The sequence below is a fragment of the Talpa occidentalis genome, unplaced genomic scaffold, assembly GCF_014898055.3.
Source record: "Talpa occidentalis isolate TD23 unplaced genomic scaffold, MPIMG_talOcc4v2.1 talOcc4.6, whole genome shotgun sequence".
Lineage (NCBI taxonomy): Eukaryota > Metazoa > Chordata > Mammalia > Eulipotyphla > Talpidae > Talpa > Talpa occidentalis.
In genome coordinates, this window is record NW_023604972.1 from 12,554,178 (window position 1) to 12,571,168 (window position 16,991).

At 38.7% G+C, this 16,991-nt stretch overlaps 1 protein-coding gene across 1 annotated transcript in view; it reads right to left on the reverse strand.

Moving 5' to 3' along the window:
- DHX15 (DEAH-box helicase 15) overlaps window positions 1–16,991 on the reverse strand; it is a 56,901-nt gene that overhangs the window by 20,917 nt on the left and 18,993 nt on the right. The window contains exons 4-6 of the mRNA XM_037530503.2: window positions 8,139–8,298; window positions 5,479–5,697; window positions 286–453 (exon numbers count right to left, since the gene is read on the reverse strand). Of these exons, the coding sequence (XP_037386400.1) occupies window positions 286–453; window positions 5,479–5,697; window positions 8,139–8,298 (547 nt within the window). The remainder of the gene's footprint in view (window positions 1–285; window positions 454–5,478; window positions 5,698–8,138; window positions 8,299–16,991) is intronic.

Consider the following 16,991-nt stretch of genomic DNA (forward strand, 5'->3'; position numbering starts at 1 on the left):
GGAGCATGTGGCCATCTTCTAATCAAGCTGGCACTGGGTAAGGACAGACTTTCTACACTTGCTGGGTGATGGCAGAGTTGTGCTGCTCCTCTATAGTCAAAAGAGACACAAGACTCCCGGCTGAAGATCTTTTTTCAGATTTACCCTTGAAAAGCAGATTATTGGGTAGTGTATACTCCATATCACACTGAACCTACCGTTATTTAATCCTTTTTAATTCAACTTGGTATGTCACCAACAATTCTTTTAGAATTAATGAAATATTTGAGAACATTTATAGGCTACCTTTCTTCCGATTGCTCCATTCTGTTTTTTTGGAGGTGGAGGTTCAAAAATTCGTTGCTGCTGCTGAGGCGGAAGTGTAGAATACAATGGAATGATTTTAATATCACCAACTTCAGGGCCCAAATCATCAACCTCACGCTTTATCCTCTTACAGGCTTCATCAATTTCCTACAAAATGAAAGTTTGAGTCTTAAAAGAAACATACATGGAATTCACTGGACTTTACAAAATAATTCAAGAAACTTTTGATTTCTGTTAAATAAACACTTTACTTGCATTCCACACCCCTTTTCTTCAAGTTGGATGTCCTAATTAATTTTCAACAAATGGCGCTAAAACTGAAATTTCCCAACCAGGAATATTCAACTACACAATAACCTTTTCAGTTTTCACAATCTGAAAGAAATTGATATGCTAGATACTTTAAATAAGCCAATTAGGCTTTAATGTCACGTATCACTAATGCAATTATATGGAAGATTTGCTTCATTGTGCCTAATGAGGACAATCACCTTTACAGTATCAACAGAGACATTTCAAAGAAATAGGCCAACCTAAGTATCTTACAGCATTTTCAAAAATGCCCCTACCAGAGAAAACTATTCCAGTGCATTTGCATTCAAATTCAGATTTGAAGGGAGGACATAATGAATACTGAGAATGTGAGAGGTAGATATAGGCTACAGGGAGTGGCAAAAGGAATTAAAAACGAGAAACGGACATATTCTAAGTTTTACTGAAGTGAAGGTTCAGTTAACCTAGGAAATATTTAAATAAGTGACTTTGCAGTCTGTCCAATGAATACCCCAATGTAATCCTTACCAACAAATCATCTTTATCTGAAAATAGGTCAATTAAAAAAAAGTTTATGGGCCTTCCCGGTGGCGCAGCGGTTGAGCGCTGGGTTGCGAAGCTGCCCGCAGCCTCAGTGGCACCGGTTCAATCCCCGGCTGCTCCCCGGCCACCGGAGGAGGGTCCCACATGGTGCGCAGACCTCTCCTGCCACCCGCTGCTCCCCTCAGCAGTGTACTTCGGTCCTTCTGCCTGCTCTGCTCCCCGCTCTGGCTCTGGTGAATTCTCTCACCCTCCCGTGCTTCTGACTGTACCCAGTGCATGTATAAACAAAACAAACAAACAAATAAATAAACATGCCTCTATAAAAAAAAAAAAAAAAAGATTTAAAAAAATAAATAAAAAAAAAAAAGTTTATGAAGTGAATTTATTCTATGCTCTTGTATCAAGAGCATAAAAGAATTTATTCTATGCTCTTGCCTCCCTGGTGGTGCAAGGTTAAGCTGTAGCACCATGAAGCTATCCTCAGCCACTGCAGCGTGAGTTCAACACCCCACCACGGAGCTAATCCACATGGCCTGGTTAATCCACATGGCACAGCAGACCTCCTATCTCACCCACTGCTCCCCTCAGCAGCGTATTTCAGTCAATCCACCTGTTCTGTTCCCCACTGTCTCTAGTGAATCCTCTAACCGCCCTCACACCTCTGGCCTGTACCCTAGTTCTTGTATGCATAAATAAATAAATCTTAAAAAAAAAAAAAGAAAAATGTTTCTTGAAATAATTTTAGATTAAAGTTTAACTGTCCATGTTAATACAAACCTATTGGACTTTTAACAACAACAAAAAACTTTCCCATCCATTTCAAACATACTAGTTTTCTTATATGAGAGAAGGTCTTGAAAACAGTGACAGAAAATTGCACCCCCCTGGTGGCGTACGGGGTTAAGCACCTCACTATGAAGCAATCTGCAGCCTCTGCAGCACGAGTTCGATCCCTGGCCGGCCAGGGAGCAACCCACATGGCGCAGCAGACCTCTCCTGTCTCGTCCACTGCTCCCCTCAGCAGTGTATTTCAGCCAGTCTGTCTGATCTGTTCCCCATTCTGTCTCTGGTGAATCCTCTCTCTCCCTGCATCTCTGGCCTATACCCCAGCTCTTGTATGCAAAAATAAATAAATCTTTAAGAAAAAAAGTGACAGAAAATTAATGATTTAAGGTGAACAGTTCCCTTTGAGATCTAAAGTTTCTAAAAGAAAAAAATACTTTTCTCATGGTAAGAAAACATACTAAAGAAAACTATTTTAAAAAACTGCTTTCAAATGTGAATCTAGATTAGAATGCCCCCTGCTGGTATGCAAATACAAAATTAAACATCTTCCAAATTTACAAAAAATTGAAGTTCAAAACTACTTTTCTAAAATAAAAAAAGGAAAAATCAATACCAATACTCAGAATTTTGTGATTTGATCATATATTTGATGATTAGAGTACTTGATGATCAGAAGTCAACAAACACCCAGATTTCACATATTAGAAGCATACCTACAAGAGAAGAAATCCCATTCCGTGTATGCTTTTATAATAAACAAGGTTTAAATACTAAGTTTTAAAACTCTGCAACAAAAATATCCCCTAAAATTTACCAAATTTCCATAGCAACACTGTAGAACTCACTGCCATTCCCCAGCATAAAGCAACTATTTGCTTAGTCCTACGTACCACAGCGAGATGGGATCTAATCAGGAGTTTCTGATTTGAGGAAAACTTTTGGCTCTGAATGTTGAACATAAATGTTAGTAAGTTAATTTGCACCTTACTAAAAAAGGCTGAACTCAGCACCTATTAAAGACATTTTACTAAACAAAATTAAAGATGAAAGTATTGCTTAAAGATTGCAGGGTTTTAATATCTTCAAACATTTACAAACTATCATCTTCAATTACAATCATTCTTATCTAATTCTATAGTGTGCACCCCCCCCCAAGGAATTCAGGGGCAACACTTATTTCTAATAATTTTAGGCATTAATGTAAAAAATTAACAATATTCTAGAAATCAAACTTGTCCCAAACGCTCATCTTTTAAAACTGGTTATCTCCTGCTCCCAAAACAGCCCAGATGACTAGAAATACTGCTTTTTAAGGGTCAAAATAGTAATATGGCCTTAAAAATGATTTTTAAATTCATAGGATTACTCATTTTACGAATGGTTTTCAAATTTATGAAGATGGCATTAAAATTCTCAAAATCTACCATTTAAATGACCAAGTAAAATTAACAAAAAAGTTCAGACATGCGAAGAGTAATATTTTATACATACTTTAAGTCAGCTCTACTGAACATAATCAATGAAACAAAATATATTACTCTGCTACCTTCTCCCCAAAGGTCTTAAAATTCAAGACTAGTTACCTAAAGGGAACCTAAAAATCTAACAGTCCTCATGTAAACCTAGCTATGATTACAGCAACACTTCAACTAAAAAGATATGCAATCCAGCACACAATAGAAAATTGTGAAACTCATTCCTTTTCCTCTCCCCAGCTGTGGGAGGGTTGCCAAATAGCAACTGCATGAAGTTGAAGTCACAGAAGATCTCTCAGGTCTTACCAATAAGGCCATCCAATATTTCAACAAAATTCTAACATGCTTGATTATCTGAACAGAATGACTATTTTTAAAGTCATTAAAAAAAATAAGTTGGGCCTCCCTGGGGGCAGCAAGGGGTTAAGAGGAAACCTATGAAACTATCCATAGCCACAGCAGCACCAGTACGATCCCCAGCCAGGAAGCTACCCACATGGCACAGCAGACCTCTCCTGACTCGCCCGCTGCTCCCCTCAGCAGTGTATTTCAGTCACTCTGCCTGCTCTGTTCCCCACTCTGTCTCTGGTGAATCCTCTCACCCCCACACACACCTCTGGCCTGTACCCCAGTTCTCGTGTGGATAAATATTTAAAGAAAACACTCACTTTGGAGCAAGTAGGAAACTAGAGACAGACAATAAATGGGACAAAATGAGTATCTCAACAGTCTCAATAATGCATTACAAAATAATGTTTATATACTATCAAAAAAGCATTTGGCACTTGCTTCCAAAATAGAAATTCTCCCACAAAACGCATAAAAGGGAAGACTAGCAGGGACAGAAGTTTACGTAGAAAACCAAATTTGCAACACATCTAATTTCCCAAAAGAACAAGATTGATTCTCTAATGGGAATGACTGCAATCCCCAGGGGACATCTAGCAGTGTCTGCAGAAACTTTTGGTTGCCACAACTAAGGAAGAAAACATCTACTGGGATAGAGGATAGAGATGCTGACATGTGCCCTACAATGCAAAAGGCACCCCACAACAAGAATCAGTTCACATCATAAATAGTTTTGAGATTAAAAAAACCTTGCTCTACAAAAAAAACCATGGTCAATGGAACATAAGCCACCAATCAGTCAGACAATATAAAAGAAATGCAAAGATAAAAAAATGATACTTATAGTTCTTAATGAAATAGCATTTTGCTCCAATGTGATAAATCAGGCATCATTGCAGAAATGGTACACAAATAAGATAGTTCACCCACCAGTGCAGGCAGGCAGTCACAGCAGCTCTCTAATTTTGACATTTGAGAGAACAAGGACAATCTCTCAACAACGTTGTTTTTTAGGGTATATCACAGGCATTACACCAGCTAAAATATATCTCAGAAAACAATAAATTAAAGGGAATATAAAGATGGCCTGAGGAACTTGAAGATGTTTTGTCCTCAAATTTCACCTGTTTCCGCCAGCAAGGAACTGGGCTAAGGATCTGCTGTGTTGTAACAAACTCTCCTTCCCTAGGCAGGCAATCCACTTGAGAAAAAATGTTCTGGAGTGGGAGTAAGATCTTTTACTGCAAAGGGCCAAAATATTTTAGAATTTCCATTCTCATATACTATTTATGCTACATATCCTTTCTTTTTATTTACAATAAAAACAAAAAACAATCTTATATTTAAATTAAGTTGCGTAAAATTAAATTTTAGTTCCTTATAAGTTGCACTTTAAATATTCAAGCTGAATAACTACAACCTAACTTGACAGCAGCTGTAATTCAAATTACTATCACTTTTATCACCAATGTCTCCAAAGTCGAATCTACAATAGCTACCTCAAAATTCTAAGAGCATGTAGTATTCTTAGGATAATTAACTACAACACAAACACTAATGGTTTAAAAAGGTATTCAGAGCATAAAAGGAATTTTACATGTTCCATATATAAATATAACTAAGTTGGAGAAATACTTTATAAATGGGGTATATTTATATGATTAATACAAGCCAAGTTTCTAAGTTTAAAGTTGTTGTGTAATAGAATATGCCAAAGGTGAAATAATTAAACAAGTATTGACGTTACCTCTTGACCAGTTAAGAAAAGTAGAAGATCACCCTCCTCCTCTTCACACATATGGATCTGGATCACAGTTCGAATTGCTGCTTCAAGATAATCTCTTTCTGGTTCGGGAGTATAAAAAATCTCAACAGGATGTGTACGCCCAGGAATTGTTAACAGAGGACAGTTATCAAAGTAAATCTGAAATTTTCCTGCATCTAGAGTAGCGCTCATAACTATAACCTGAAATGAAAACAGTAAATTATTTGAAGCTATCTTCAAGAATACTTACGTGGTCCTAAAGAAAAATGCAGACAATACAATAACATTTACTGGTCTATGTATGTATCAGTTATAAAGAAATTCACAATTCTGGACCTCCCCGGTGGCTCACGGGTTAGTCTCAGCATTATCAAGGTATCGCCAGCCACTACTGCACAAGTTTGATTCCCGGGCAGGAGGTGACCCGTATGGCACATCAGACCTCTCCTGTTCTCGCCCACTGCTCCCCTCAGCAGTGTATTTCAGTACATCCTCCTGTTCTGCTCCCCACTCTGTCTCTGCTGAATCCTCTCACCTCCTGCACGTATGGCCTACACCCCAGTTTTTGCATGCATAAATAAAATCTTAAAAAAAAAAAGGAAATCCACAAGTCTCCACAAAAATAAACAGATTTTAAAAAATCAAATACAGAAAAGCTGAGTTATAATTACTTACATTTAGAAATAAAACTCACAAAAACTATCTTCAAAGAAATACCAAAATTTATAGTCATATATGATGTAAAAATGATTGGTGAAAGACAATATTAATACTAGTACTATTACTGCTATGTCTACCAAAACACAACAAACCTTGCATATGGGGGAAATAGGATGAACATTTGGGGTGGGATGCAGGGGAGACGACAGTAGCACAGGCATAAATTTCCTCCCTTCTTTCAAAGTATGACTTCTTTAGAAAAAAATTCCTAAAATAACCATTGGCTCTCTGTACTGTTATAAAAAGTCATAGTCACAAATGACTACTCAGTTGCAGGACTACACAATAGTGCAGATACCCTCCCTTCATGTAAACCATGCATTACATATGCCATTAAACCTCACTTTTAAGGTATTCTTGTAGTCCTTTACTTGTACTTAGTTTCTCCCTAAATCTTCAATAGCTCATAAGATATAATCAATCATGGGGCGTCCCTGGTGGCGCACAGGGTTAAGACACAGCGCTATGAAGCTATCTGCAGCCACTGCAGCACCAGTTCGGACCCTGGCCAGGGAGGTGACCCACATGACACAGCAGACCTCTCCTGACTCGCCCACTGCTCCCCTCAGCAGTGTTTTTCAGTCAACCCGCCTGTTCTGTTCCCCCAAGTCTCTGGAGAATCCTCTCACCATCCCCCCATATCTCTTGCCTGTACCCCAGCTTTTATATACATAATCTTAAAAAAAGATTTAATCAATCATGACAGTACTCATGTAACTTTCTTCAAATACACTGTCTGAAAGCACACATTAATTTTTATAAGCAAAAATACTCATTTCTTTTTTCTTTGAAGCATGCACTCCCTCTAATACACATACTAAGATGTCTGATTTTGAATGAATGATACACACAAAATGCAAAACAGGAACTTAAAAACCTCAAGACCCAAAAGTGTCAGAAAATACTAAGTTTTAGGTCCTATCAATACAGAAATACTGCAGGACATGAAGTTCAATGAATGCATTTCTGAGGAAGAATCTGTTTAGGGCTAGCTAGTTCCACTCTCCAGCATTAGGTGGACATGTTACTTACTGAAGACTTCACCAGAGTGACAAGGTGTATAGTCAGCAGCATGGCCACAAAAATACCATGCTACTAAATCATTAAAAAATATAAACTGGGTGGTCATTAGAAATGGAAAAGATCTGGCTTAAAAATGCACTATAGGGCCTCCTCTCATGGCGCAGCGGTTGACCGCTGGGCTGCAAAGCTCCCTGCAGCCTCTGCAGCGCCGGTTCAATCCCCAGCTGCCGTCAAGGGTCCCACATAGTGCACAGACCTCTCCTGCCACCCGCTGCCCCCCTCAGCAGGTGTATTTCGTCAGTCTGCCTGTTCTGTTCCCTGCCCTGGCTCTGATGAATTCTTTCACCCTCCCGCGGTTCTGACTGTACCCAGGGCTTGTATAAATAAATAAATATATTTTTAATAAATAAATTAAAAAAAAGATTTATTTATTTATACAAGCCCTGGGTACAGTCAGAAGCGCAGGAGGGTGAGAGAATTCACCAGAGACAGAGCAGGGAACAGAAGAGGCAGACTGATGAAATACACTGCTGAGGGGAGCAGCGGGCAGCAGGAGAGGTGTGCGCGCCATGTGGGACCCTCGCCCAGCGGCCGGGGATTGAACTGGTGCTGCAGAGGCTGCAGGCAGCTTTGCAACCTAGCGCTCAACCGGTGAGCCACCGGGGAGGCCCTGTATAAATAAATAAATCTTAACAAAAAAAAAAAAAAAGGCACTTTAAAGCAGAAGTATATTTAAGCCCTAAAATAAAGACAAGACAAAATTAAAAAACAAAACAATGTGCTATTGGTTGCTTCTTCTACATTTATTTTTACAGTAATGAGCAAGTGTTACCCATTTTAATATATAAATATTGTGCATACATCTATACGTACTATAAGTGGTAAAGGAAATTACTCACCTTTAAATCTGACCTCTGCCTTACAACTTCCTTCAGAACACCCATGAGTATATCTGTGGCCAATGTTCTCTCATGAGCCTCATCAAGTATTATTACACCGTAACGCTCCAAGAGGGGATCATTCATAGCTTCACGAAGCAACATCCCATCAGTCATATACCTATATTTGTAGAGAACATACACTGGTCAAGGTTCATACAAGGCATCTGAAATGGAAACTTCATGACATTAAATTGAAATGTAACAATATCAGGTAAGAGTGAACCTTTGCCCAAAAAAGTGTGCTACTGTTTCAAAATCAAGTACAAAATTAAGCCTCAAGAAAAAAATTTAAGAGAAAAATATTCATCAATCAAGTGACACATCAAATCTTGTCAAGTGTGACTGTAATAGACTGGAATACTAAGATGCATTGTGAAAACATGATAGCCTGATTATGGAATGTAATGATCACATGGTTTCATACAAATGCCAAAGCAAAACCTATCATTTAAATAATATTCTTTAAAACAAAATTTTAAGACATAAAAATATTCCACCTGCAGAACACAAGAAACCATTTAATGTGACATGCAAATGTTCTTGTCTTTAAAACCTTACTTAATAATCACACACTAAAGCTTTTGGTTTGAAAGGGCTATACTAGAGCAGGAATCTCCCATCTTTCTCCATCCACCTCCAGTTCAGTTAAAGAATCATACATAAAAAGCACCAAAAGGCATAAATTCCTGAAGGAGCAGAGAAATGCTGATAAAAATGTAAGGAAGAGAAAACACGAGAGACATCAGCGAGATCAATGAACCTAAAAAGAGGGATATCAGGCTTGGGGAGGGCGAGGGAAGATGACGAATATAGAATGCAAGCAGTCAGCTAAAGTGTAGTTGGCAGGGTCGTGGCAGCACATGTTCACCATGTCCCGCCCCATGTTCTGACTGCTGTTGTCATTAATACAAAACATCTATTTTTCCAGTCTGGCACCTGAACAAAGCAAAGTCTACCTGCAAATGCTGAAGTCACAGCTCATTCAGTTAAATACAAACTTAGGATTTTATTTACAGATTTAAAAGCAGTATAAATTTCTTAAATCATCATTTTAACTTCACTTCACTGGCTCTATTTTTCATGAATTAGTCTTAGCCAGTCTTTCATGAATCAACTTTGTTTAGCTAATGCCATCTGTTGAAGAAGCAGTAAGTTCAACAAATTGACAGCGTACAACAAAAAATTATCTTTACTTCATCTGGTCTTAATTTTAAGTTTAATGAGAATCCTGGTGAACAAATCCATCTTCATATACTTTATGCTATTCTTCTTTGGTCATTTGTTTTTAAAGTAAACTGCCACATTTCTGGAATCAATGTAGCATGACCTGAGAGATTACTTTTTATTAACACATGAATAGAAAGAGGAAAAAACAGTGCCAATTAAGCAGTGACTTAATACCTTATACAACAGAGCAGCAAAGAGCATGAATCAGCTATCCTGTAGAGCCTCCAGTTGCTCTGAAATATTTCTATCTATTTGAGGATTATGGTAATTTCTCCTGCCTTCAGAAATTATTACTGACATGTGATAGGCAATCTTTTTGTACAATCTCAGTAGCACAACATTACACTCATCTACTTGTGGAGTAATTTCCTTCGATTCAACAAAGTCCTCTTCTGTTGCTTTTCAAGGCAAAAAAAATTAATTGGTCAAACAACTAATGTTTTCTTAAATACTATCAAATTGACACCCTGCTGCTCAGTTTTTCAAGGCTACTCATTTCAACATCGCATTCTAGTGTAATGTTTTTGAAGACATTTTAAATGGCAAGTAAACCAAAAGCTAGTTCCAACAACACATACTACTTATTTTAAGTGACAAATATGTACACACAGAACAAGTTCAACCATTCACAGGCAATAGCAACCACCAAATTGCCACTAGTCTGTATTTTAAGACCCTTATTATTTAATTTTTTAAAAGATTTATTTATTTATACAAGAATCGGGGTACAGGCCAGAGGCACGGGAGGGTGAGAAGATTCACCAGAGACAGAGTGGGGAGCAGAACAGGCAGACTGATGAAATACACTGCTGAGGGGAGCAGCAGGCGAGAAAGGAGAGGTCTGTAGCACCATGTGGGATTCTCCCTGGCCGACCGGGATGGAACCCGTGCTGCAGAGGCTGCACACAGCTTCACAATGCGGCACTCACTGGGAGGCCCGACCCTTATTATTTAAAATGCATCCCAACTTCAGATATTAAAAATATGAGGTCAAATCGATAAAGTATTAGAATTTAACTTGAAGAAAACTCCTTGAAAGTCATTTAAAAAGTCACCCCCTCGTTTTATTCTTTTCCTCCCTCACACTCAAGCTTCAGAATTCCACAATAGTAGGGAAACAGCATTCAAAAGCAGAGCTAACCCAAATACTCTAGTGGTTCTAAAAACCACATCCATAATTTTTGGGCCTAATTTTCACTACCTTTCATAGTATTAATGAAAACTAAGGGGTGAGTGACAAGAGGAAGCTCCGATAATAAAATTTTGATTATTAATTTGGAAGTTTCAATAATGAAGTAATATTGCCTATGACAGATGCAGTACATTTTACTGGGTCCCCATCATCCAGTGTTTGTACAACTGTTTCCACACAAAGACTCTAAAAGTCATCCACATCACCTGGGAATGGTTAGAAACCCAAAACCTGGGCCTCACCCCAGACCTAATTAATCAAAAATTTGTTCTAACAAGCTATCATGTAAATTTTGACACTTGATAAAATGTGAGAAGCACCAGTTTAAATCAAGTTAAACAAGAGGCAGATTAAGCAAATTAGACAAAGCAGCAAAAACATCCTTGGAGTCTGTAAGATTCCAACCACAGTTGTTTACATGGAAAGAATAAACTAAAACAAAGAAATCCAGTGTGTGGAGTTACTTGGGGGGTGTGTTTGTGTGCCCACACCTCAACATTTACACTTCTAAAAAAAAAATCCACAATCAACGGTGTTTAGAAAGCAAATACGAGAACAGAATATATGAATTCAATTATTTAAAACAATTCTGGGGAGTATATGAAGCAAAATCCAACATTAAAAATGTGATTAAAGGGCCTCCCTGATGGCGCAGGCGGTTGAGCGCCGCGCTGTGAAGCTGTCCGCAGCCTCTGCAGTGCTGGTTCGATCCCCGCTGGTTGTGGAGATACCCACATGGCGAGCAGACCTCTCTCTCCTGTCTCGCCCGCTGCTCCCCTCAGCAGTGTATTTCAGTCAGACTGCCTGTTCTGTTCCCTGCTCTGTCTCTGGTGAATCCTCTCACCCTCCTGCACATCTGACCTGTACCTGGCTCTTGTATAAATAAATAAATCTTTAAAAAAAGTGATTAAATACTTGTATAAAATTCATGTTTTTGCATGGTATGAAGTGTCAGAAACAAATGACAAATTGGGCAAAAACTGTAACATATCCAGAATGCCAATTTTGTTACAGGCACCTATGAGTCAATAAAAGACCAACTAATCATAGAAATATGAGTCAAGAATATGAACAGATATCATATTACACCACACATAATACAAACATTTTTCCATATTTAATATGATCAGGATACATTTTGAAATAGCACCTTAACACATGACTGCCAATAAAGCAGCAATACTTCTGGAAAGCAAGCACCAGTCTCAGATTCCAAAACAGAAATATAAATGGCCCATCAATACATGTGAAGATGTTTTTTCATACAAAAGAAATGCACATTAAAACCATGATATTCCCTTTTTTACACATAATATTGATAGAGATAAAGAGTAACACACAGCAGTGTTGGTAAGGATAAGAAAGCACACTCTACTTGCTCACACCTTACTGGTTACAGAAGGCAAAATATCTTTGGCAGGCAATCTGCAACTGCTATTAAAATTCTAACATATCCGGGCCTCTCTGGTGGTACAGGAGGTAAAGACAGCGCTATCAAGCTATCACCAGCCACTGCAGCATGAGTTGGAGCCCCAAGGGGCCAGAGAGCTACCCACACGGTGCAGCAGACCTCTTCTGACTCGCCCGCTGCTCCCCTCAGCAGTGTATTTCAGTCAGTCCACCTGTTCTGTTCCCCACTCTGTCTCTGGTGAATCCTCTCACCATGCCCAACACACACCTTTGGCTTGTACCCCAGTTCTTGTGTGCAAAAGTAAATCTTTAAAAAAAAAAAAAAAAAACCCACCTAGTATACCAACTGTACAGCACATGTAAATATTCAATATCCTCTACAACTAATTAACTCTTGTATGCCTCAGAAAATTTAAAGAAAGCCCCCCCCTACACACACACACGCAAAAAACACTACCCAATGTGTGAATTATTTGAGAGGAGTGAAAGTGTTCTGGAATCCAGGAATTTCAAGAAACTGAATTCTCTTAAATATCAGAAAATACACCTGTGAATTTTATAAGTCTTTTGAGTTTAAATACTATCTTAAGGGCCTCCCCGGTGGCGCAGCGGTTGAGCGCTGGGTTGCGAAGCTGCCCGCAGCCTCTGCAGCGCCGGTTCGATCCCTGGCAGCTTCCCGGCCACGGGAGGAGGGTCCCACATGGCGCACAGACCTCTCCTGCCGCCCGCTGCTCCCCTCAGCAGTGTACTTCGGTCCTTCTGCCTGCTCTGCTCCCCGCTCTGGCTCTGGTGAATTCTCTCACCCTCCCGTGCTTCTGACTGTACCCAGTGCTTGTATAAATAAATAAATAATAAAAATCTTAAAAAAAAAAAAAAAGATTTACACATTTTATCATATAAAGAACCCACATTCAAGAAAATAATGCTGGCCTTACAGAAACAGATTGATAAATAAATGTCTAGGTCTTAATGTGCTTAAAAGTTTGTAATTTTTTAATCCATCACTAAATTTTTGGATTAATCCACTACAAGCCATGTCACGTGAGTCTCTATTAAAGAAGTCACCCACATTAAAATGGCTACAAACAGGTTAATGTACAGTAATTCTTTTCAAGTTACAATGGATCAATGTTACTTTCAATGTAACAATGGAACTAAAACCAAGATAGATTTATTCACTTTTGTCTTCCCTACCACAAAAATCTATTTTTTAAAAAGATTTATTTATTTATACAAGAACCAGGGTACAGGACAGATGTACGGGGAGGGTGAGAGGATCCACCAAAGACAGAGTGGGGAACAGAACAGGCAGACTGACTGAAATACACTGCTGAGGGGAGCAGCGGGCGAGACAGGAGAGGTCTGCTCGCCATGTGGGTATCTCCACAACCGCTGGGTATCGAACCAGCACTGCAGAGGCTGTGGACAGCTTCACAGCACAGCGCTCAACCGCCTGTGCCACCAGGGAGCCCTGGTGTTGGTTTGGAATACTTTTTAAATGACAACAGAAGAATGACAAAGCTAAAATAGTTTTCATGTGTCAAGAACTACAATGCAAATGTGACCATATATGGTATAGTGCTTTCAATGAAATATATAGCTCTTTTCACCACTAAATATGGTTAGCTGAAACACCGTACCCATCCATAGAAAGCCAACACTGGGCTTCCCTGGTGGCGCAGGGGTTAAAGGCTCAGCAAGATCAAGCTATCACCAGCCACTGGGGCATGAGTTCAATGCCGGCCTGGGAGCTACCCACACAGCACAGCAGACCTCTCCTGTCTCCCCGCTGCTCCCCTCAGAGGTGTACTTCAGTGAGTCTGCCTGTCCTGTTCCCTACTGTTCTCTGGCCTGTACCCCAGTTTTTCCTGTATGCATAAATAAATCTTCAAAATATAGAAAATAAAGTTTAAAAAAATGCCAACACTATGAAATGGTCAATTACCAAAAAAGCAAAAATTTGAAACATATTCAGTGAAAGCTTTTATAATAATTCAATAGTTACCACCAAAATTCACCATAATTTATCTTTCTCCATCAAAACAATTTCTTTTCCATATCAGTCACTTCTGTATGCCATGGATAGAAAACAAAGAGCCGATCATCTGTTCTAAGTATCTATTACTTAAAAATTAATTTATTCATTGCTTTAAATAATCTGGCTATTTCCGGATTCATGACAAACTTCAAGTCTTCTGTGTGTATGTCCAAAACAGCGGTATTTTATCAAAATATATTATTAGGAAGTCACAGAACTTAACAAAAACCTGACCCATGTAGTGGCCTCCCTGGTGGCGCAAGGGGTTAGGCACTGCACTATGAAGCAACCCGCAGCCTCTGCAGCACGAACTTGATCCCCGGGCAAAGAAACAGACATGGCGAAGCAGACCTCTCCTGTCTCACCCGCTGCTCCCCTCAGCAGTGTGTTTCAGTCAGTCTGCCTGTTCTGTTCCCACTCTGTCTCTGGTGAATGCTCTCACCCCCCACGTCTCTGGCCTGTACCCCACCTCTTATATGCCTACATAAAAAATCTTCAAAAACAAAAACAAAAAAAAACCCGACCCATGTAAACAAAGCAGATTAAAAACTTTTTTTTTCAGTATTAAGAGCTCCTAAAGGATGGCTTATGTATAATTCCCTACAACAATCTGAGTTTAGATCACTGTATTACCTTAACATACAAATGAAGTACTTCTTTGAGTATAAGCATTTAAACTGACAGAATTGTTAATTCAATTTCTTAAATGATAGTCTATTTCAGAGAAGAAATACATTCTTGCAGTCACCATTCAAAACAATTTATAGTATCATTTTCCAGAGTCCACACATGTGATACTACACAAAGAAACTACTAGCTTGAGGCAGTTCAGTTTCACTTTACTCCATGCCACATTCCTTATGATGGTATCACTTTTGATAGTTGCTGTGCTAAGTATCAGGCAAAAATCAAAACAGTAAAGGCAACAAGTGTCCAATCTGATGCAAAGGTTTAAAGACTGCACTGTTCAACTGAGCATTTTCCCTTTCAATGCACATGTGGCATTTGTTTAAAAGGCTACTAAGCTATTAAAACATGAAAACTTTCACGTTTTTGGCCAAAGTACTAAATAAATGGAATTTTGAGGTACTTCTTTAGAACTAGAGCACCGTGTAAAAACCACTAAGTTATCAAGCTTGCTGTGGATGGACTGCACAGAACTCATCTGCCCATCTAATTCGCTCCATCCTTCTCAGCACACATGAAATAACTTCTCCCTACACTGTGAAATAATCTACACATTGCAGGTAACACTCCGATTATTTTCCTAATTGCTTACCTCCCCAACCAAGTCAGAGAAGAGCTAGTGATGCCAAGCAAAGTTCCTTTATACAGTCCATATCCCTGTCATTAGGAAAGGTTAAAGATCTAGGTTGGCTCAAATTCAATCTGATGTATTCATCAGAAAAAACAAAAACATTACAGTGTCTACAACACTGTAATGGTACTATAATCACAATACTATATACAGCATAATATTGGTTACAATGAAAACAAACCCCCAAATGTAAACAATTACATGAAAAGGAAATACAGAATTTTTACTAATGTGGAAATCAGAAATGTTCTAATACCAAAAAAAGGTCAGAAAGAAAGAAAGTCAAATCATATTTGGAACATGTACAGCTTCATGGTTTAGATGAAATGTTTTAAATCAGCAATTGGGGCCTCCCTGGTGGCGCAAGGGGGTTAGTCTCAGCACTCCGAAGCTATGCGCAGCCACAGCAGCACCAGTTCAATCCCCAGCCAGGGAGCTAACCACATAGCCCAGCAGACCTCTCCTGTCTCGCCAGCTGCTCCCCTCAGCAGTGTTATTTCAGTCAATTATCCTGTTGTTCTTCCCACTCTGTCTCTGGGAAACCCTTTGATACCCCCCCACACACCTACACCCCAGCTCTTTTTTTAAAATATTTTATTTTATATAATTCTTTACACCCCAGCTCTTGTATACATAAATAAATCTCAAAGCATAGCCTTTAAAACTTTCCAACAGCTGAAATATAACTGTGGTTTGCATTTCATTCCAAGACACTGAATCAAGCATAAGAAATTAAAGGAAAAAAGGGACAACTGAATCATTTTTTCAAAACACGCTGCCTATTCCTCGAATTTTCACCAGTGTTGAAAGCAATGCTCTGCCATCCTCACAACAGAATTTACAGGAAGCTAGGGTGAAGGGTCTATGTAGTATTTTATAAGATGTTGGCACTGCCAAAGAAAGTTTTCTATAATCCCCTTGCAAGTACTTAAGAACAAACACAAAGGTCAGATGTAATAAAATATGCAGGCCTTTAGGAAATCAAGTTAGCTTTCTATGAATTAGCAAAAGTCAACAGAATTCTAATCCTAGGGTGACAGCAGTGATTTTCTTAGTCTTTGTTAAGAACTGCTTAAATGGTAATTTATCATTTATTCTTCATTCCCAATTCCTTTCTGAAGGTCCAGTTAAACTCTTTCTAACTTCAATGCTACATCTGAATTAGAACAAAGCCTATCATTAACAATAAACTAGTTTATAATTAATGGTCTTTAAAAGTACCTGTTTTCCACATCTTACTGCCACTCCTATACGAATACTTGGATTCATTCATTCATTTCACAGTGACACATCAAGTTTTAGTACAAGTCAAACCCCCCCAAATGGTAATTCCAATTATTAAGTTAAAAGGAATTTTACTAAACTGGCTTTATAAATTCTTTTCTAATTATTAAGGTTAACAGGTAACAGGTAATAAGATCCCATAATTTCGCAAACTAGAAATCTACCCTCATCAGCAAGAGTAGTAATGTTCTACTTGCTGGGTGTCAGGAATTACTCTAAGGGCTGATAAAGACTAGTGTAGTTGATCTCAGAACCACCCAATGAGGTAGTTATTATCAGTCCTCATGATCTGAAAAAGCAATATGCACAGAAGTTAATAAACATAGGCAAGATCACAGCTAG